The sequence below is a fragment of the Phascolarctos cinereus genome, unplaced genomic scaffold, assembly GCF_003287225.1.
Source record: "Phascolarctos cinereus isolate Bilbo 61053 unplaced genomic scaffold, phaCin_HiC Scaffold_9;HRSCAF=440, whole genome shotgun sequence".
NCBI classification, from domain to species: Eukaryota; Metazoa; Chordata; class Mammalia; order Diprotodontia; family Phascolarctidae; genus Phascolarctos; species Phascolarctos cinereus.
In genome coordinates, this window is record NW_027556402.1 from 111866850 (window position 1) to 111890956 (window position 24107).

The 24107-nt window shown below is 39.9% G+C and overlaps 1 protein-coding gene across 2 annotated transcripts in view; it reads right to left on the reverse strand.

Moving 5' to 3' along the window:
* LOC144455258 (uncharacterized) overlaps positions 1-23538 on the reverse strand; it is a 70487-nt gene extending 46949 nt beyond the window's left edge. For both annotated transcript variants that reach the window (XM_078148345.1, XM_078148346.1), the window contains exons 1-2: positions 23351-23538; positions 10046-10122 (exon numbers count right to left, since the gene is read on the reverse strand). In XM_078148345.1, the coding sequence (XP_078004471.1) occupies positions 10046-10122; positions 23351-23466 (193 nt within the window). In that variant the 5' untranslated portion in view covers positions 23467-23538. The remainder of the gene's footprint in view (positions 1-10045; positions 10123-23350) is intronic.
* Positions 23539-24107: the final 569 nt, after the last annotated feature.

Below are 24107 nucleotides of genomic sequence, written 5' to 3' on the forward strand. Positions count from 1 at the left end.
CAAATTTGGGACACGTCAATTCATCTTTAAGCTTGGCAGCTCTTTTGAAGGAATCTTTTTGACTTACTTGAGCAGTTTGTGAAGGTTAATTTTGTTAAAACTGAAAAATATAATCCATTGGGTGGACCGCCCCGGCCCCTAGACAAACTTTTGGGAGAACATGGACAAGAGGGATGGGCAGGCATGTATGAGTTGCAATATGGATCACTAGAAAGAACTTCTAACTCCACAAGTCACAGATCCATTTCAGCGAACTCCATAAATCCACTTAATCCTGGGACATAACCTGTGATTTGTTACAATCTGCAGAAAATGAATGATTGAAGGCTTCACTCTCAAATCCTCTGTGTTAGAGAATCCCCACTCTGTCCTCAGGAACTTGGGGCGTTGTATGTTGTATATGCCCATCTGACATGCAGTCCCAGTGAAAGTATGTTCAATATTAGCATCTCCTCTTCTCAGGAAGAAGAGAAGGTTGGTTCTGTGGAAGGAAGGACTAAAGGATGATAGGAGGCAGAAACCACCTGGATGAGGGAAGCCTGGAGACTTCGGAGCCCTACAGAGAGCGGAGGGACTGGGAAGGGAGAGCACAAACGGACACCAGAATCACTGGCCAGCTGATTACAAGTGAAGCGCAGGGCACTCCATAAGAACTTGGAGCCTTGTTTACTTCACCCATCCGCTTAAGGAACAATCTGCCTGGACAGAATTGTGTGGTTTCCCTGACTGCTGCTGTTATTGCTACTTCTACTGATATTACTACTGTTAACTGCTACTGCTGCTCCTCCTAGGACCTCGTAAATGTATCCCCTTCTCTACTTCTTCACTCTCTCTGCCTTATTGCTCCATGGTGATCTGGCATCACCCTCAGAAGTTTCCTGCTTTTTCAAACTTAATTTGTTGCATGTGCTTTAATAATTTTTTCTCCAAATACATATAAGCTGACTTTTACAGCATTTTGAGTGTTTTTGTTCTATTGGGGTGGACCAGGTAAATGGGAAGACAAAAGTCTTGGTCAATAGCCCAAGACTTAACCATAGTCTATACAGAAGTTCTCTTTCTTCTCCTCTCCCCTCCCCTCCCCTCCCTCTCCTCCTCTCCCCTCCTCTCCTCTCCCCTCCTCTCCCCTCCTCTCCTCTCCTCTCCTCTCCTCTCCTCTCCCCTTCCCTCCCCTCCCCTCCCTCCCCTCCTCTCTCTCCCTCTCCCCCTTCCTTGCACAGTGGATTCTAAAAAATGTGTACATTTATATCAGTCTCTACCATCTCTTCTTACACTAAATCTTATGACCCAGGTCGTATTCTCTGCACCTTGTTTGAGATAGAAAGCCATCCAATAAATAGTTAAATGTTGCAAGAAAACATTCAAGTTCAAGGCAATTATTTCTAAATTCCCTGTAGAGACTAGACAGGGAACATGCTATTATTCCAAAGGGATCTGACCGGCAGTATATCCTAAGTGAGGGTAAGAGCCAAGGACAGATCCAAGAACTTTCTTCAAAGCCTGCTTATTTAAATACACCCCATGCCTTGAAGAAATGCAAAGCTCAGTATCAAGCCCAGGAAAACCAATTTGTCATTTTTTTCTTCCTAGTGGATGGAAGGAATCAAGCGTGGTCCCTCCTCCAGCCATGTGAGGCTTTCCTATTAAGATGCTCCCAGTAACAGATGATGTCTTATGACCTTAATAACAGCTCCGGCTGCCAATGTTTCCCTGAGCCCAGTCTCTGAGGGGGATTTAGAAACAGTTGCCTTTCACTTAAATATTTTCTTGCAACATTTAACCGTTCGCTATATGCCTTTTGATCTCAAGTAAGGTAGAAAGAACAAAAAACTGGTGCTCTGTGGCTACAGGCAGAGTGTTCTCTAGGCAAATTTGACTGCAGCAATCAAGGTTGGAAATTTCACAACCCAAGTCGAAATGCTAATTATCCTACCTCAGTTGATCAGAGGGCAGTGAACTTGAAAGATGACACAGTAGTTCTATTTCCTATCTTAAAAAAAAAAGTGCCTGTGCGCGCGCGTGTATGTATTGTGTGTATTTTTTTACTCACATCAAGGCAAAGCACACAAAATAATCAAAATCTAGGCAATCCTAACACAGGGTGTCCCCAAAATCTTAGCACTACTTTAAGCTATTAAATGCCCGATAGTAACTTTTTGTGTAACACTTTTAAAATTTCCAGAGCACTTTCCCTACAACAGCTCTATGTAAGGCAAGTGATAGGAGTAGTATTATAGATTTGGAAACTGAGGTTCAAAGAAGCTAATAATAAGAACACATTTATGTAGCACTTTATACGCAGTGAGAAAAGTTCCAAACTTGGAGTCTTGGAACCTGAATTGAGATGCCGGCTCTTCCATTTTCTTCCTGTGTGACTCTGTAAAGTAACTTTAACCTCTCCCAACCTCAGATTCCCCATCTGGAGATGAGAAGGTTGGACCAGATGACATTTACGGTTCCTTCTAGCTCCAAATTTGTGCTCTTATGATCCTATGTATGCTCAGCATGGAAAACCTGGGGTTTGGGAGAACGCCACTTTTTCCCTAAGAACTAGATAGTCAACAGTGCTCACAGCTGGGAGGGGAGAGGGAGAAGGGAGATGGGTTTAGGACCAACGAACAACGGTCCTAATATGTCCCACTAGTGCCTGCGTTCCTGGCACTTCAAATGCTTCTCAGCCCAGATTTTGCCTGTCAATAGTTGGAGATAAGACAGGCACACCTGAGGCAAATCTGTGTACTAGGTGAAGACTCTGGGGCGCGCTGGTTCACCCATCCTGACTACCCCCACGGACCCGAATCCGAAGTGGGGCAGAGGCGAATCTCAAATGAGTTTGAATAGTGTGCAAAAATCATGCTTGTGGTTGGACTGCAAAGGTATGTATTTGCATGTATGTGTGTGTGTGTGTGTGTGTGTGTGTGTGTGTGTGTGTGTGTGTGTGTGTGTGTGGTGTATGCCTTCACATTGAAGAAAAAAAGCAGGGGGCCTTTTCTCAGATGTTTCATTCTGGAGATATCCCTCTCTAAACAGAGGAAGTTGTTAGCTGTCCCTGGTAGGTGCATGGGGTTGGTTCTAAACCTTTCAGTTGCAGTGTTTTAACTTTGGGATCAGGAGGTGCAGCCCCTGGGAGGAACAGAACTAGGAAGCCAATAGGGTTTTAGGGAGTGGCTGGAGGGGCTGATCTTGACAAGGGAATGAAGGAAGCAGCCCACCCACCTTTCCGCTCTTACTGTTCTCGCCCCAGCTGGACGGCAAATGTGATCTGCTCAAAGGTCCATTTCAGCCAAAGCTTGGAGAAGTCTGGGAAAGCCCCCTTTCCTTGCTCCTGCCCCATTCTAGTGGTGCCTGACTTCCTTCTACACTTCAGTGGCTCCAGTCTTCAGCAGAAAGTAAGTTGCTGAGGCAGATTCTGAACCCAGGTCCTCTGGTGTCAAATCCAGTGCTCTTTGTGTTATACTACAACCAGGATTTCCCAAAAATCTTAGTGCTGTTTTAAGCTATTAGATGCCCTGTATATAATAGCATTTTGTGTAACACTTTTAAGATTTACAGAGCACTTTCCCTAAAACAGCTCTGTGTAAGGCATGTAATAGGAGTGCCATTATTGCCATTTAGAGCTGAAAAGAACTTTGAAGATTTAATCTAACCCCCTCAGAGCTGTGTGTGTATAAAATGGGGACAATAATATTTGTACTACCTACCTCACAAGATGGTTTGTTCAACAGGAAAGTGTTTTGCAAACCTTAAAGCTATAGGAAGGAGGATATTGCCAAATTATAGAGAGCAAGCTTGACCTCAAAGAAAATACATGAGAAGACTTACATGGATATAAGAAGACCCCTGCTCCTTTGCAGAAGTGAGGGTCTATGGGAGAGGACAAAACATTTTTTAAATGCATTTGTGCTCAATTTTGCTGATTTGCTTTCATCTTCTTCCTCTTTAAAAAAAAAAAGCATAGTACTTCAATGGTACTTAAAAAAAAAAAAGGCTTTCCGCAGTGGATAGAGCACCAGCCCTGGATTCAGGAGGACCTGAATTCAAATCTGGCCTCAGACACATAACACTTACTAGCTGTGCAACCCTGGTCAACTCACTTATCCCCATCGCCTAGCCAAAGGAGAAAAAAAAAAGGCTCTCCAAGAGGGGTAAGGAGAAGAATGTAGTGGAAAATCTAGGTGATGTAAAAACAAAAGATATCAATTAAAATTATTTTTAAAGGCCATATAAATATTGCTGTCGTAGATGAAGAAACTGAGGCTCAAAGAATTGGAGAAAATTACCCAGAGTCACAAAGAAAATAAACAGCAGAGTTGGAACTTGTATCCCTCCTCTTCCTTCCAATCCCTCCTCCTAAATACATTTTTATCTGAAGTCTTCTGGAAATGCCTTAAAACTCCTGATAACAACAAAAATCAGTATTGACTACCCCATAAATCGTGGGCTTCTGTATCATATTGTTGGTCTTTTGTCTTGCCCTAGCACAGTACAAACAGTCTGTGCTTCAAAAGTTCATCTGGAAGTTGGGGTTTTGGTGTTTTTTTTTTCTTTTTGAAACTTGGAAAGTATTTTCCCTTAGAAATAATTTTTTTAAATTTTTATTTATTTTATTATGAACTTAAAAAAATAAAACAAGCATTTCCACAACATAACAAAGTAGAAATAAAAAAGATGATTGCACATGAAACTGCAAATCTATTATGCACAACTTGCTATTCCTTTTAAATATATAATAGTTATCATGTAACTTTTTTTATAAAATTATAAAATAAAATAAAATTATAAAAATAACTTTTAGCAGTGGTTAAATTTCCTAGGCAGCCTACAAAAAAAATAAAAACCCTTTTAATCCAGAATGTAGCTGAAATACATGTGGCTAGATTCAGGTTCCTGTAGGTTGTGGCCACTCCTTTTTCAGAAGTCCTGGATTTCACTCTTTCTGTTTGCATCCCAAGTACCTAGCCCAGTGTCTGGTCATAATAGGTGCTTAATAAATTCCTGTTGATTGATTAGTTTGGTGTATGCCTTTTTATAAGTATATTTGATCTTATAATGAAAAGGATCTTGAAAGTTCATCTCTAGTGTTACTTTATTTAACTTTATGAAAAAGAAAAGTTTGACACTGACCTAATTCTTTGAGTGTACTACATGTTTAGCCTTGCTATTCCTGAACATATATATGTGTGTGTGTGTGTGTGTGTGTGTGTGTGTGTACACACACACACACACACACACACACACACACACACACATGCATAAAGCCTTCCTCATTTGTCTAATCCCTTTGAACTCCAAATCTTCGCTTCTGTAATCTCCAAACCCCATGATATATGGAATGGCCAGGAGTCCCTTTGAAGTTAAATTTTAGAACACTTACACATTCTGCTCTCAGCAATTCCTATGCATGTTCTCTTAGATCCTTGCTTTCATATTTAAGGCTCAACATTATAAAAGCAGAGCTTTTATTTAGATCCTCAAAATTTCTTCAGCTGGCTAAGAAATGGCTTTTTTTCCAGAGTTTCATTGTTTCCCATTTTCAAATCTGAGTTTGAAGGCAGCAACACCATCTCACTGAGGATCCACACTATAGGTTATCACAATATTCTCAAAAAAATAATATGTCCCTGTATCACTTTACCTGGAGACTTCATCCCCCCTTAACACTAGAAGGACTAAATTTTAAGACTACCTTAAAGGACCAAGCTGTATCATTTGACACGATGCATTTTTTATCCATAAGAAAAAGAAAATAGAGATAGAATGAGAATTTTTATTTCAAAGTAAAATTAAAATAAATTTTTGCATTAATTGATATATGTAGTCCATCTGATGTTAATAATGGTGGGTGAAGGGTAAGATGAGGGAAAGAGAAAAAGGCTGTCATGTCATATTTGTGTTATATCCTATATTAAGGCAATGAGGCACAGTGAAAAACCCAATGAATTTGAAGTCAGAGGAAACACGTTCAAATCTCAGTTTTACCCCTTATTACTTGTATGACCGTGGCTCATTAGGCATTTCATAAGTGCTTGGGAATTTAATTTTGAGCAAATCACTAAACTTCTCTGGGCTTCAGATTTTTCCTATGTAAAATGAGGGGATTTGACTAGTTAACTTCTGAGGTACCTACTGACTCTAAATCTATAATACTTTGATTCACTTGGTTGCCTCTGAAAATATTTTAAAATAATAATATAACACCTATCATAAGGCCTGCTAGAACTAGTTTGGGCAGAGTTAGGGGATGGAGAAAGTACCGAACAACTTAGGGACTTCTGTGTGCTGACAGTTGTAAGAAACCTCTAATTAGTTATGGCTTGGCCAAGTTTGTAGAATCATTGAGAACCATTCAAAACCAAATCAGCGGCAGAGATGCAGAAAGAACCAGGAAAACAAACTAATCAAAGATTATAAATGAGGAAGAACAATGAAACAAGCTGATTAGCAATATAATTACAAAGACCACTCTTGCCTCAGTAAAGTTGAAGGAAAGTCAGCTTCCTCCTTTGCCTGAAGAGGTGAGGAATCACCTTCCTCCTTTCTACTCCCACAGCCACCATCCTAATTCAGGCCTCTGTCCTGGACTCTTACAAGAGCCTCCCATCTGGTCTCCCTATCTCAAGCCTTTCTTCACCCCAATCCATGCTCCATCTAGCTCTCAAAGTGATTTTCCTAAAGCACAGATCTGATCATGTCACTTGGTGAACCCAGGTGGCTCCCTGTTACCTCTAGGAGCAAATAAAAATACCTCTTTGGCATTGAAATCTCTTCACAACATCCTTTCCTCCTACATCCTCTGTTTTCTTACATGGCACTCCCTTTCACAGAGTTTGTGATCACAAACTCTGTGATCCATTCACAATGTTCTGCACACACCATACTCCATCTTCCATCTCCACACACAAACTAACCCCTAGGTGTGAAAATACCCCCTTCTCCCAGGTGCCTCGCAGAATTCCTGGTTTCCTTCAAGATCAGCTCAATATTGCCTTCCACATGAAGCCATTCCTGGTCTACCCAATAGCTAGTGCCCTCCCTTCCAAGCTACACTGCATTCATTTATAGATATCCTGTATGTACTTAGACGTGTACTTAGAGAGGTTGTCTCTTTCATTAGACTGCAAGCACCTTGAAGGCAAGGGATTGTTCCCAATTGTTCATTTGTTTTGTTTTGGACATTTCTATCCCCAGCACTTAGCACAGGACTTGGAATGACATAGGTTATTAATAAATGCTTATTGATTATTGATTGATTGATTATGATGCCATTTTCAGCCCTCCCCAGGAGTATTTATTTGTCGATGTCCCTTCTAAAATATAACCCCTATGGATATCATATGCCACATGTATGATTGGGTCAAAGCAGAGTATAATGAGACTATTTTATATATATATATATATATATATATATATATATATATATATATATATATATGTGTGTGTGTGTGTGTATATATATGTGTATATATATATATGTATATATATATATATATGTGTGTGTATATATGTGTATATATGTGTATATATGTATATATACACATACATACATACATACATGTATATGTATGTATGTAGATATGAATATAAATGCTAGCTAGCTAGCTGACTTTCCTTCAACTTTTATGAGGCCAAGATAGGTCTTTATAATTACACAGTTAATCAACTTGTTTTATTGTTCCTTTTCAATTACATATTTATAATCTTTATTTGTTTTGTCTTCCTGGTTCCCCCTGAATCTCTGCAGTCAGCTGTGCTGTAGTAGTAGTAGTAGTAGTAGTAGTAGTAGTAGTAGTAGTAGTAGTAGTAGTAGTGGTGGTGGTGGTGGTGGTGGTGGTGGTGGTGGTGATATAGTAGTAGTGGTAGTAGCAGCAGTAGTGGTAATAATGGTGGTGTTGGTGGTGATATAGTAGTAACAGTAGTAGTAACAGTAGCGGTAGTAATGGTGGTGGTAGTGGTCATGGTGGTAGTAATGGTAGTAGTAGCAGTAGTAGTGGTAGTAATGGTGGTGGTGGTGGTGATGGTGGTAGTAATAGTAATTATAGTAGTAATAGTGATGGTAGCAGCAGCAGCAGTGATGGTAGTAATAATGATAGCAGTAGGAGTAGTGGTAGTAGTAGCAGTATCTGTTACTGGATTCTGTCTCTGTGCAGCCTAAGCCCGTCTTTGGGGCTACTATTAGTATTATTATTATTATCATCAAAGGACATTTATTGCAACATACACTCGTTTCATATATTCCTTTTTTTTCCCCCAAACACCTTTTTACTGCTAAAGATAAGAGGGGCAATCCAATGAGATGGTTAAAGCTTGGGCAACCGTGGCTGCTTCATGGAGCCCAGAGCATTATTGACTCACTCCCAGGCAGGCTATTTAGCTCTCAGCATCAGGATTCCACCTCAGAACGGTCCAAGGTGATTAGCCATGTAATGTAATAGCATTATACTCTTCTGGTGCCTGGACTAGACTTGCTGTCCCAGAGTAAAGCTTTCAGGAGATTTCACATCCCATTACCTAGTCCTGACTTGTGCCAGAAAGAGCTACACTCTTAGCAATACATGAAAAAGAACGGTACAGAAGGCAGAAAGAAAGTCAAAAAGCAATGGTTCTGTAATCAGGAGAACCTGGATTCAAATCCCAATACTGACACATTCTTATTACCTGTGCAACCAAAGGCTGGTTATTTAACCTCCCCAGGGGCTTCAGTTTTCTAACTGACAAATTGAGAGGGTTAGCCCAGATGGCCTCTACAGCCCCCATAGATACCAGATCTATAATTCTATCTGAGCAATTCCCTTGACTTATCCTGGTCTGAAAAAAAGCAAAGAGGAAACACTTATTTCAAATGGGCTGGTGCTTCTTCAAGGAGCCAGAAGAATTAAAGTCCTCCAGGGCAACTATTAAAGAATACGTAGGTCTATTACTTACAAAAGCCTTGGGAGGCAGCAATCTAACTTCTGTTCCCTTCAAGAAGCAGAAACACTAAATTGTAACCTTCTAGGTACTACAAATGGGCAAGAGTGATTACAGTAATTGGTTGTATAAGATGGTAAAAACCCTAACTTGGATTTGCAAGCGACTGGTCCTCCCAAGCCTTCACAGGTTGAAGACTTGCTGCTTATGAGAGAAATAATCCACCAGGAGAAAAATAAATCATCTATTTCATGCTCACAATTGACAGAAAGGGAGGGATGGAAGATAGGATATAAGAAAGTAGAATACATGAAAATAAATATTGTACATGGGATGTGTACCTTCCAATCAAATTTGTTGATCTTCACTCAGCTTGCACTGTTCCCTCTTTTGCCTTTGTTGTGTGGGTACCCATGCCTGGAATGTACTCTCTTTATCTGAGCCTCCCAGGACCCTACAATCCTTCAAGGCTTAGCCCCTATATAATATTCCTTCTTGTGAGACGTCTTTATTTCTCCTGGTCCTGATTTGTTAGAAAACTGGCAGGCATTGCTTAATAAATCAATATGTTAGGAAGATCGAACCTTTGTTTCTCTCAAGTCATTTCATCTTTTACTCACCACCCCCCAACAATCATACTGAAACTTACTGGTTTTCATCCTGGATCCCTCCCATGAAACATAAATTCCATGAAGACAGTTCTTAAGTTCCTCCAAAGCTCACCTTCCATATGAAGTCTTTCCTGTGCCCACAGTTGTTAATGCCTTCCCCTGAAAGCTCTCTCATGTTTCTGTATTTGTTTATATTTAAATTTGTACACGTTGTCTCTGTCAATTGAACGCGAACTCTGTGAGTACAGAAACTATTTCATTTTTTGGGTTTTGTGTCCCCAGTACTTAGCATTTAATAAATGGTTATTAAATTCAACTTACATTGAAGTAGATTGAATTACGCGCTTAAAATAGTTGTCATCTTTAAAAGAAGCAGGGGCCATAATGGACTGCCTCCTCTCCCTCCTCATAAAGACATCATTGTCTTTTCGATATACAGATGAGGATTCAGGAGTCACCTTAACTGAGTATTAACACAACCTTGCTGACTAAATGGATTGTCCCCAGAAAAAAAAGTTCACATTTACCTTTATTTTTTTCAGGCGCTGGTGTTTTAGAGTTGTAATATCCAGGAAGATAATGGATGTTGTTTACTAGAAACAATCTGGAAAAAACAAAATAGAACAAAAGAGTTATATCTTTTTTTAATTAAAAAGGATTATGAATTTCTATATAACTGAGGGCTCAAACCACTTTTTAAAAAAATTCTTGCATGCCTTCTCATTTTTCCTCCCAATAAATCAAGTCAAGTTGGGCCTTCCCATTCAGCTATTAGCAACTTGTTTGTTCCTTCATTTGTCATAAAGGGGTAACATCTTACAAACATTACGTGAGGGACACAAACATTAAATTCATAACGGTTTCAATAGGATTTGTGAGTGCCTCTCTGAAGAGGAGTTTTCGAAATAAGATAAGTGCTCAGAATGAATCAGGAAAGATTATAGTAATTATGTTTGTTTCCCTGTACAACTTTTTAAAATGTATGTAAATCGTATTAGTCATAGAGCTCTGAGCTTCTGGAGGAAATGAGAATGCTAACAGGTGTGGAATCTGCTCCTCAGAAGACCTCCAGAGTTCATTCATTGAAGATTCTAGACTCGAGTCCCTGTACAGTAAAACCACGGACAACCAGCTAGGTGAGCTCTCCACAGACATTGACCAGGGAGCTGTGTATGAAATCTAGCAAAACAAACCATCCTCTCTACAGGATAGGGCCGTGCCTAGAAATGGCTATGTCTTGGAGAAGTCTCTCTATGCTACGTGGGACCAGTTTGGGCTAAACAAAATAAAAATAAAAAAGACCAGATGTGGTCATATACAGGTTACACAGAAATCCTTCCTTTCCACACTTCTCATCTGTCAGATAGATTGGGACTTATTGACTGATACCTCCCTCTGCTCTTTTTTTTTTAATATAAACTTTCTTTTTATTATGAACTTAACAGCCATCAACAAAACAAATATTTCAATATACAAAGAAGACTACAAAAAAAAGAGAACTGGATATGAAAGCATGAGCTTTTGTTACATAAAATTTCAGATTTTTTAAGTACATCAAATGATTTTAAAATTGACTTGGTTTTGTCCCCATCTAAACTCTTTTCATATTCTCTTTTTTATTGCTTTTTTTCTCATTCTCCATCACTTCCCACTCACTCATACCCCCTCCTTCAAATAGAAAGAAGTATAGTAAAGCCAACTTATACAACCTTCCATACATGTCACCCAAGGACTTGGTAGTGGCTTTCTCTCTTTCTTTTCCTTCCAAGGCTGCTTTTAATGTTCACCTTACACTTTTCAAAACTTTATTGATGATGCCTTATATTTTCTACACCACAGTCACTGCCCAATAAATTAGTCCCTCTCCCCAGTCAAGCACATCCTGGAACAAAGAAAACAGTTAACAAGAAACAACTGCCATGGCACCTATAGTATGTGTGACATTCTGCAACCATAGCCCCCCAATTCTTCATTGAGAGGCAGGAAGTGGGTTTCTTGATATTCACATAACCAGATTTCACTTGGATAACAATGTTCATTGGAGGAAGAGCTTCATATAATATATTCTTCCCCCTGCTCCATGGCCACAAATCCGGACAGATGACTACCCTGCTAATGGAAATTCAAGCTACTCTCTACAAGAAAAACTTCATATTACCTAGTCCAGGGCAATTTATCACTTTAGTATGAACTGTAAACCATACAGGAAGCTAGTTCTCCTGCAAGTTATTCCTCATACTGCCCTCAGTGACAACTGAAATGCAAAGTATGCCCCATGATCCTCTCCCCACAACAATCCACTCAGTTTTGGAACTACCTCAAAGGGCTGAGCTATCATTTGGCAAGTGAATGAGTGAAAACTCACCTAACCCACTACATGTAGTCAGCCCCAGACTATGCTTCTCATCTCATCCAACCATCCATCTAAATACACCAGGGACTATCGAGAAACATCTTGACATCTCCCTCTCCACCTTGTCATATCCCTCCCTCCCCATCCTTTCCACCTCTTTCTCCTGCTTTGGGAGCAACAATCAAATCAATATAACTATTGCTGTTGGGGGAAAGGCGTGACAGTCTATTGACCTGTGACTCCTCTCTCAATTCCTACAATTCTCATTGACAAAACTCCTTTACCTGACCACTGCTCCCCTATGTGGGTTTGAATCTACTTAGTACAGAGCTTCTTGACTTGGGATTACATGAGATCTGTGACTTTGGTTTTTTTTGTGTGTTTCAATATAATTGGTTTGCCTTGCAATCCTATGTAGTTTAGACATTTTACAACATTCTCAAAAAGGGTCTGAAGGTTTCTCAAACACGAAGGCCTGATGGAATGTAAACTCCTTGAGGCCCAGCACTAGACCTGGCCTATCAGAGGACCTGGAAGATCCATAGTCAGCATTTAATAAATGCTTATTCATTGTCTTATTTATCATTCAATAACATGGCAATACAAAAATGCCACAGACCCCTCAAATGTTCTATTCTTCTTGGCTATTTAACATCAGTAAAACAAAACAAAATTAGATTAAAGCCGCTTTGGAGCTTAAAGCTGCTTAAGCTTAAATAGCTTTCTAAAAATGAGTATTTTACATTTCTTTCACTCATTTTCATTTTCCATGTATTTTTGAGTTAAGTACTTAAATGCAATAGCTAATGATTAAAAAAAATTGAACAAAATGAGTAGGGAGCATAAAAGAAAAAAAAAAGCAAAAAAACCAGAGCATTTTTTCTTTACCAAATAGACTGGCTCATTACAACTCTCTAAGGGAAGAACAATGAGAATCCATGGAGGTAGCCTCAATGGTAAGCATCTAAGTGAGTAAGAACAAGTTAATAGCTTGCTGTACTGTAACTACATAGCAGGTTATTCAGGGGGTACAGGCTGAAGTCAGAGAAAAGCTCAAGGAAGGAGCCCCTGGGACACTGTGCCTATAGTGGAGAAGTGGCTGTCTGTGGAGATGGAGCTTCCAATAACCTCTTCCTTGAGGGAAAATAAAGAGCCTTGTTGACCACAGGTCAAGCTGAAAGAAATATGGAATGCATGGAGAAATGCAAGTTCTTTATCTCCCCAAAGCCTCACCTGCCACCCACACACACCTGATCCCTAATTAATCAAGGAAGAGCTGGCTAGAAATAAGGAAAACAACAGGAAAGGGAGAAGTACTTATTAACTAAGAGAAATGAAGGAAATTTGTTTTTTTCCACATAGGACTCATCCTCTTTTCCTTACCATGACAACAAAAGTGAAACCTCTAATAGAAAAAGTGATAAGTGCTCCAAACTGAAGACAGTGTCAAGGATTTTTCTTCCTCTTCATTACGGTGTCCCTTTCCATGCCAACCCCACCCCTTTCCCCAATGTACTTATTTCTATAAAAGACAGCACCAGCCTTCCAGGCACCCAGGTTCCCAACTTAGAAGGATGATTCTTCAACTTCTCTTTCTTCCTCCTCTAGTAAAGTGCTAAGTCATGTCAATCCCATTTCCTCAACACCTCTTACATCCAATTCTTTCTCTTTACTCACAACACAAATACCCTAGTCTCCAAGTCTCTCATTAGTTTTAGTCTGGAGTATTGCAATAGCCTCCTAACTGGTCTCCCTACCTTAAGTCTTTGTCCTCTCCAGCCCCTCTTCCCCCTAGCTGATATTATTACAATACAGGGGGCAGCTAGGTGGCAGAGTGGATAGAGCACTGGCCCTGAAGTCAGGAGAACCTAAGTTCAAATCCGGCCTCAGACCAAACACTTGACACTTACTAGCTGTGTGACCCTGGACAAGTCATTTAACCCCAACTGCCTAAAAAATAAAAAAATTTTGAAAAGATATCATTACAACACAGATCTGATCATGTCACTCCAGTGGCTTCATATCACCAGTAAGATCAAATAAAAGGCTAGACATGATGATGCATGCCTATAATCTCTGCTGCTAGGGAAGGTCGAGGAAGATGAATTACTTGAGTTCTGGACTGCAGTGGCCTACATCAGAATGGTGAATTTCTGGGAGTAAGGATCTACCAGGCTGCCTAAGGAAGTGGCTCAGGTCAGAAACAGAGGAAACCAAAGCTCACACACCAGTCATCAGTAGGGTCTGGACCATGAATGGCTACTAGACTTCCAACCTGGGTGAGATAGGGAGACCCAGTATCAAAAGGCTAAAATACATTGACAAACTAATTCCAATCTTCTCCAGTCTTATTAAATACCACTCGCCTTCACATTCTCTTTGCTCTAGCCCAGGAGTAGGGAACCTGCAGCCTCCAGGCCATCAAGGTCCTCAAGTGCAGCCCTTTCACTGAATCCAAACTTCACAGAATAAATTTAAAACCTGAATTCCCCTCACTACTGCTTCCTCCATTCCAAATTACCTTGCATTTATTTAATACAAATAAAGAAGGGATGGAGCTGCCACGGATGGATGAAACAAAATTTTAATTTGGGGTCTTAGGCAACAAATAGATTGCCATACCTTTCATAGTGGCAATGGTGATTTTGATTTGATTATCAACACCTGAATGAGAAGTGGAATGAGGGGAATGATGGGCATTGCTGTTGAGTAGACAGCAAGTCCTTGGCCTAACCCTAATCAAAGTAGATAGATCACTGGAGTTCAGAGGTGCTGTCCCAATCCTTCTTTCTTCTCTATATATGCTTTTTCTTTTTTCCTCAACTTCAATGATTCAATTATCAATGCTATAGAGATGACTCCCACATTTATTCAGCCATATTCAGCCCTCATCTCCTTCCTGACCTCTCAACCCATGTCTCCAACTGCCTGTTTGACATGTCATCCTTATGTCCTTTGGACATCTCAAAACCATCATGTCCAAAAAAAGAATGAATTATTTTTCCTATTAAAATTATCCCTCCTTTTAACTTCCCTACTTCTGCCAAGGTCATCACCATTTCCTTGATCTTCACTCTCTCACTCTCCACATCCATTTAGTTGCCAAGTCTTGTAGAGTCCATCTCCTCAAACATCTCTCACATCTATCCTTTTCTCCATACTCCTACCACAACCACCTTAGCCCAGGTCCTTATCACTTCTCACCTAGATAATTACCACAGTCTCTTAGGAGACATCTCCACATCTAGTCATTCCCATCTCCAACCCATCTTCCACACAGTTATTAAAATGATATTCCTAAATCAGATCAATCATTGAGATTTCATCAAGCACCTACCATGTACCAGGCATTGTGCTAGGCATTAGGCATACAAAGATAAAAAAATGAAACAGTCTCTGCTCTCATCCATTGAGGGGGCAGACAGACACACGAACTGTACATACATAAGGACATACAGAATAGATATGTGCACAAGGGTTAAATAAAAAAATCAAAACAAGATAGCTAAAGAGGAAGGACACTGATAATTGGGATCAGTAAAATCTTCATGAGGTGTTGTTGTTTTGTTTTATTGTTGTTTTTTGCATTTGAAGAGGACCAATGACATCATGGAGTGATGCACAACCGTGTGTGAATCAGATTTAAGAGAGGCAGAGTAGTACAAAGTCATCGTCCTCACTCTCTCTTCCTGAGTCATCAAAGTCCAGTGGCAAGACAAAAGTCAAGATGACTAGTGATGGCCTGGGACGCAGTGGACAACTTTGATGTCCTCATCATAATAGTTCTCACGTTTATCCCTCTTGTTCACTCACTCAACCATCACTTCCCTATATTCCCCTCATCAGTTCTAATCTGGATTTTTGTAACAGCCTCCTAACTGATTTCCCTACCTTCAGCCTCACTCCTCTTAAATCCACCTTTCAGAGAGATACCAAAAAATGTTCCCAACATATCTTTGAATTTGCCATCCCTTGTCTCACTCCACTCAAAAAACTACAATGGTTCCCTTTTGCCCTTAGAACAAAACACATTCCTTAGCCTGGTATTTAAGATACTCCATAATCTGGCTTCAACCTACCTTTCATGCGTGATTTCACATCATCTCTCTCCAAGATTGTACCTTTATGACAAAATAGTTTTTTTTTTAAATCTTCATGCCAACTCCCATCTTTGTTCATTTACATTGGCCATCCATCTAAAGGTATCTCCCTCACTTCCATCTTTCAGGCTCGCTTTCTTTCCAGGCTTTTATAAAGCCTTCTCTGGTCCTCCCAGCTTAAAATATTCTCTTCCTGTTCAAATTTGCAAAACATGCTCTGCAGATCTTTCCTTCGCCACAAGTACTTGCTGTCTTGTATCATGTTGAATCCTTCCCCTTCCCACTGAGTAAAATACAAGCTGTATGAGGTTTCATTTTTTCTTTGTGTCCCCATCACCTAGCATAGTGCTTTTGCACATAGTAGGCACCTAATAAATATTTGTTGAATTGAATTACATTGAATTGAACATGGGCATCAGTGCCAAGAAATGATCAGGCCAGGAGATTCAATGAACCAAGGGGAAAATGGGAAACTAATTGGGGACAGGCTAGAACCTACAGATTCCAAAAACAGAAATTATTCTTTGTTTACTAGAGATTTATTGGACTACAAATACCACCGTCATTTACCCACATAGGGATGATGGCACTCATATTCAAAGTCAAAATATCTTATCAGTGGTAGAAAGGGAGCCAGAATCCAACTTTCCTACCTCTCTGGGAAATGCTGTCTCCATTCCTCTGTGTTGTTTCTTTTCCACTAAAATTTTTATTATTCTAAGTTCTAATTTGGAGGAGGAAATTATCCTTTTCTGAGTTCTTGTCCAAAAGGCCCCAGCACTGAGTCTCCATTATTTCTATCTCTACTTTCTATTCCTCCTAATATGAAAAGGAAGCCTTTGATTATCATAAGAGCCTGGAAAGCAGTCCACTAGAGTGACAAAAGGAGAAGCCTAGGCCATGGCCCCTAAAATTTGATGGGAAAACTGTTTCCCAGGAGTAGGAAAATAAAGCATTATTTTAAACAAATTAATAAAAGATAATGAAGTACAATTCTTATGACCATCTGTCCTTACTTCTCATCAAAATTCTAACAGGCAACTCTTCTATTAAGGCCATTTAGCTTCTAACAGATGACTAGAATCCACATTTGAAATTTAGTGCCACATTCATCTTCCTCCAAATGAATTTTTATTTTCTATTACACACACACACACACACACACACACACACCCCTATGTATTTTTTTTTGGTGAAAGCTGGATTCTGAGTCTAATGAGCAAGGATGATTCATAATTCTATATTTTAACATATTATTGACATTTGCCTCATGTTAAACAAGGTTAATAGAAAATATACTGTCTCCATTTTTAATGGTAAAATACTTTTTGATAAAGTAAATTTTTAAAAACCAATTATCATTTCATGTTTGATTCTAGTGATCCTGCTTTGTCCACTTTGAAGTCAGACTAGTAAAAAAAAATTCTAATCAATTCATTTCAACACTTATTAAATGTTTACTAAGTACAAGGCTCTGTTCTAGATGCTGAGAATATGAAGGCAAAAGCAAAAACAAAACCAGTCTCTGCCTGGGGGGAATATAAAAGATGGGTATTAGCCAGATTTGAAAATAAAGGTGAAATAGAGATCCAGACAAAATACTCCAGGCATATTAGAGTAAGGTGAGATTTACTTTCAGCGGGGTTCCATCAAGGAAGATTTCATGAAGAAGGTGGTATCTGAAATGGATTTTTAAAGGTAGAGCTGACAAGGGGATGGATTCATGACATGGAAGGTCAACTAGATGAAGAGTAAAGAAAAAGATCAGGGAATACACCAATCTAGGGTGTCAAGGGAGGACAATAAGGAGGAAATAAGAGTGGAAAGGAAGATTAGGATGAGATTATGAAGAGATTGAAGTGCGAAGATATAGTTTGTATTTTATCCTAGAGACAACAGAAAGGGTCAGGTTAGGGAATAAGCTGTATGAAGTTGGACATATATAGTTTGAGACTCCAGGGGCCCATACAAATGTATGTATCCCACAGGTTCCTGGAGATGTAGGATTGGAGCTTGGGGAGAGATATGGGCTGGATATGTAGACCTGGAGTGTGAGATGAAGCTAAAAAGGTACAGCCAAGATGGTGGAGAAAAGGCAGGCACTCACCTGAACTTTCCCCAAAACCCCTTCAAATACCTTTAAATAATGCCCCAAAACAAATTCCAGAGTGGCAGAACCCACAAAAGGATGGAGTGAAATAATTCCCCCCCCAAAAAAAAAACAACTTAGAAGGTCAGTGGGAAAGGTCTGTTGCACTGGGATGAGAGTGGAACACAGTCCCGTACAGGCCAAAGTAGGCCAAGGAGGTGGGGGAGACGGGGAACTGAATCAGTGGTAGCAGTGGGGGTTTCCAGACCTCTCAGACAGTAAGGGGGTCAGACAACTGATCAGAAGGGATTACAGGAGTCCCCTTGCTGGCACCAGGAACAGGACTCTGTTGCATTGCCCACACTCAGATCTGGGTCATAGTCCTAGGTCTCAGTCCCAGAGTGAGGAGGAGCACTAGCACACCAGAGCTTGCAGCCACAGGGAAACTGGGACCCTGGTCACAGTTCCAGGGTAGTAAAGAGTGCTTGTGGCTGCTCACAGACCAGAGCACAGAACAGGAAAGTAGTAAACACACCTCTCCCTAGATCATGCCACCTTGGGAGAACCAAAAACTTAGAGGCCCCCAGAATTACCTCTGAAAATAGCTGTACAAAAAGCCTGAAGCTTGGGACAATGCCCTCTCCACTTCACAAGCAGAGCTCCACTTTATCATATAGCTAAAAATAAGAAATAGGCTGGGAAAATGAGCAAATAGCATAAAAAAAAATCTTGACCCTAGAAAATTACTATGGTAACAGGGAAGATCAAAACACAAATTCAGAAGACATCAAAGTCAAAACTCCTGCATCCAAAACCTCAAAGAAAAATATGAATTGGTCTCAGGCCATGAAAGACTTCAAAAAGGATTTTAAGAATCAAGAGTGAGAGAGGTAGAGGAAAAATTGGGAAGAGAAATGAGAGTGATGCAACAAAATCATGAAACTGAAAAAAAAAAGTCAACAGGTCAGTAAAGGAGGCACAAGAAAAAAATACTGAAGAAAACAACACCTTGAAAAACAGAATAAGCCAAACAGTAAAAAACACAAAAATCTAATGAAGAGAAGAATGCCTTGAAAAGTAGAATTGGGCAAATGGAAAAGGAGGTACAAAAGTTCACTGGAAAGGTAGATTAGGGCCTGCTATGAATAGCTTACAATTCCAGGTTAAGAAGTTTGTATTTTGTCCTATGAGCCATAGGATCACTGGGGGCAGATGATATAAGACATGTCAAGTTTCAAGTGTCAGCAGAACATCCAAGTGAAATCTCCTGAGGGCAAGTGGTGAGGTAGAAGTGAAACTCAGGGGAGTGATTTAGGATGGATAGATTTTGGTGTTTGAGATGAGGAAATGTAGGTTGGCATCACAACATGGATAGCTTTGAATGCCAAGATCAAGTTGTTATATTTTATTTGGTATCATATTTATTTATTTGGAGAATCAGTGAAGGATTTTTGGTAGAGGAGTCATATGATCAGAGAAATGCATACAATTCCACAAGAAACAGCAGTGTGAAAGATGGACTGGAGAGGGAATAGACTGGAGGTGAAAGAATATTTTGGATGTTAGTGCAGAAGTCCATGCAAGAGGATCTCTGGGCTGATAATCATTAGTATAATGGTTACAGTGGGAATAGAAAGGAAGGGAAAGGTGAGAGAAATGTTACAGAGAAAGACTTGATGGGGCTTCAAAATTGATTGGATATGGGAATAGAGGGTAGGGGAGCGAGAAGAGTCAAAGAAGGAAGGAAGAACATCAAGGGTCTCTGACCCTCCCATACTCCACTAGTGGCCAGGGAAAACAGTGGTGACATAAACCAAAATAGTGAGTCAAGTAGGTTTAGGGGAGAAAATAATGACTCCATTTTGGACATGTTGCTTTTGAGATGTGAGTGGCATATCTTAGGGGAGATGTCCAAGAGGCAGTTGGAGGTGTAGGATTAGGGAAGAGATACGGACTGGATTTATGGTTTTAAGAGTCATTTGCATAGGGAGAGAAATTGAAGTTATAGAAGTGAATGAGATTGCCAAGTACCTGTGAAAGACACTCATGCTTGGGGGCATAAGAAGAATAATGAATCAGTGAGAGAGATATTTTTACTAACAGATTTTGATCAGGCTTTTAAAAAGTATTTTTTGGGGACTAATGTCAACCAGGGAAAATTTTTTTATCCAATAGCAAATAAAGAGATTATCACTTTCTAAATGTAAATGGAAACAAGGAAAAAGCCTTTGACTACAGACAATATTAATGCTAAAAAAAACTTTACACAACATAGACATGAAAAACTTTTAAAATAGGATAAAATGTAGATATCTAAAGCCAAGAGCTAGCTTTCTATTCAATAGGGAAACACTAAGGAACTTTCCAGTAAGTAAAGGAGTAAAGCAATGATGACCCTTCTACTTGCTGTTATTTGACATAGTTTTAGAAATGCTGGCAATAGCAATGGCAAAAGGAAAAAAATTAAAGATACAAACATTTTTCTTAGATGGGATTTAAGGCATTTAAAAATATTATACAACAAGCAAAGAGGAGCTGAAACTATTTGTATTGGCAGGCAACCTAATGGTTTACTTAAGAAATACTAAAGAAGGGGCAGTTACGTGGTGCAGTGGATACAGCACCTGCCCTGGAGTCAGGAAGACCTGAGTTCAAAAATGGCCTCAGATACTTGACGCTTACTAGCTGTGTGACCCTGGGTAGGTCACTTAACCTCAACTGCCTCACCAAAAAGCCAAAACAAACAAACAAACAAAAACACCAAAACAAAGAAATACTAAAGAATAAAAGAGGGAGTTTATTCTACACATCCACATTTATTAAGTGCCTACTCTGTGAAAAACATTATGCTAGGTATTTGAGAATATAAAGATTTAAATTACACAGATCTTGCTCTCAAGCAACTTACCAGATAATGGGGGGAACATGCAAATGAGCAATATGGTACAATGGAAAGCGCAATAGATCCAGAGTCCAAGGACTTGGGTTCAAATTCTACTCTGTGCTCACTACCTCTGTGACTTTTGGGAATGTCAATTTCCCTCTCTCAGCCTCCCGTTTTCCCATCTGCAAAATAAGACAGATGATCTTGAAGGATTTTTTCTTGGGATATAGAGTTGGTGGTCCAAAAAGAAATATAAAGGACAGTGGCATAGGTGCATGGAGAGGTACCAGCAAAGTGATGTGAAAAATCTGAAACAAGATAACTTCTACTGGGGAGGGAGGCAGAGAGGACATTCAAGAGGACAAGATAGTGATGGCATCTGCCCCATACATGGCACCTTATAGGATCATATAGATTTAGATTTGGAATAGACCTTAGCACTCACTGAATCCAGCTTCTTCATTTTAAGGATGAGAAAGCTGAGGCCTAGAGACACTCTTCTACCACAAATGGTAGAAGAGATGGGCTTTGAACCTAATCCTCTCAAGCCAAAATCTAGGCCTCTTTCCACTGTGCCCCAGTGATTGAAGAGTGTGAGTTTTATAGACAAAGATGATGGTGTAGAGAAGGAGTATGAGTTCATTGCAGGCCTAGGAGACTATAAAGTCAACATACATATCACTTGCTTGCTTCTTCAAACTTGGTAGTACTCTAAGCACAAGTATTTGGAGAAAATATGCCAGCTTCCCCAGGGAACTAGAAACAGATAAACCTTAGTGACTTTTGCTTCCTTCTGATTTATGATGTCACAAGAACCTTTGCTACAATCATTCTCATGATGGTCACATTCTCTAGAGGAAACCAGTTTGGAAGTTCCGTACTTTCTACTACTGTATGGCCACTTCTGCCCCAATAGGAAGGAAAACAAAAAAACTCCCCTCATTTTCCATGCTGATGAATGTGCCTGGGAACATGCAGAATTAGCAAGTAGGAAATTAGTCACCTGAATCACATCAGACAGCAAAGAGTCCAGCCCCAATTTATAAAGCACAGTAAGGGCATTCAACACTAACTCAATTCAAGCATCAACATTTCAAAAAATGACTCTTGGTGATGCCAAATATCAAGCTCTTAGCAAGTGGGGTAGGTAGAACAAACAGACGTACGACTTGTAAGAGCCTTTTGAGGGCTGAACATTTTGCTCTGGTGACTTTGGGGAACCGACCACAGAGTCAGTTTCTTTTTGGACAGGGATTTGTTTGTTCTTCATATGTTAAGTTAGAACCAATATTCCTGGTAGGCCAGTGATGTTAAGTGGCCCAAAATAATTTTCCCAATTTTAACCAGACCTGATCAAGCCATTAGAAAATAGACATGCTACTAATCATGTTTATAAAAACCTTAAAACATGCAGACATTATGAGATGGGGAAAGGGAGGAACACCATTTACCAGAGCCATGACTAGGAAGTTTTGCACCTAAAGTGAGGAAGAGAAACCAGGCACCCAGGACTTCCTACCTTAACCAATTTTTTTTTCAGGTAATTGGGCTTAAATGACTTGCCCAGGGTCACACAGCTAGTAAGTGTTAAGTGGTTGGTCTGAGGCCAGATTTGAACTCAGGTCCTCCTGACTTCAGGGCCGGTGTTCTATCCACTGTGCCACCTAGCTGCCCCTTTAACCAATTATTCTAAAAGATTACAAGCAAGTGCCATCGGGCAGCTAGATCGAGAAGTGGCAAGAACGCTAGGCCTGGAGTCAGAAACATCTGAGTTCATATCTCACCTCTAAACCCACTGGGCAAGTCATTTATTCTGTGTGCCTCAGTTTCCCCAGCTATAAAATGGGAATAATATTAGCACCTACCTCACAGAGTTGTCCTAAGGTTCAAATGAGATACTTACAAAGCACTTAGCTTTACACAGTGAATAGCATATAATAGCCATTGAATAAATGTTTGCTCCCTTCCCCACTAGAGCCCACTAAAGTCAGTGCCCTCTAAATTTGGATCCCTCTGAAGTCTGTACTTTTGTCTAAAGTCCTGTTCACCCCAACTATAGCCATGCCACCTTTCTTCTCTTCAGAGTGTATTGTTCAAGCCCTTAATGGCAAAGAAAACAAGATAAGAATCCAAAGTGAAATTCTCCAGCACCTAATTAAAGGGCACACCAACATCACCCACAATTTGTGCCAATGACCACCGGCCAAACAGTATGTCTGCAGACTGAGGGACTTGATAATGTCTCTCCTCTGAGGCCATCCATCTGCAGGATTGCTTTTCAAGACCCTGAACTGGAAAACCACATTAAAATCTGGGTCACTCCCAAGTCTTATCACTCTGTGGGATTTTTAAAATTCCAATGTGATCAATCTGACATATCCAGCTGCTACGACAGAGAAATCTTACTCGTGTGGATGAGGGTTGTTTACTCTTGTTTCAGAGAACGGTTGGATACTTGGGGGTTCGTCCAGTTTTTTTCTCCGGAAATGGGCCCCATATGTTGTTGGATATGTATCGACCATCGAGTTTCATTCTTCCAGGATTTTTCAGCAGCACGTCTAATCTTGTTGAACTGCTCAGAAGACAGTGGGCTAAAGGGCAATACTATTTCTGGAGCCAAAAAAAAAAAAGTCTGCCATAGCCACAGATGGCCCCTTCTCAGTGGCAGCTTTTCAAGTTCTTTGCATGATTAAAAATTAATTTCCTTCTGGTGGCAAAGGGTACGTGACCACCGAGATCCTTAACTAGAATGTCTTACTAGAGTGCAAACACTTCCTAGTGATGCCAGTTGCTAAGCAACAGGTCACCAAAAAAGTTTGCTAGTAATACACCCAGAAAAAAAAAAACAGAAACACTAACTAGAAAGAGGTCTATGAGTTCTATAATCTCATAAGGCTCCCTTATTATGTAGAATTTTGTTATATAATCGTGGTAAGGAAGTTATTTAGTCAAATGATTTTTATAATAATGCAAATAATCAGTTATATAATGGCTCCAAATGGTGGCAGCATAAAGCTTAGAGGACTGAGTGGAAAGAGAGAAAGCTGAGTATTGGCTTCACCTAGAGTTTCTGTGCCTTTATTTGTCCAGAACATGAAAACAGAAGCTGTTGTGATGTCAACAATAGTAGGTGACTCAGATAACTTCTCCTATGTCACAGGGA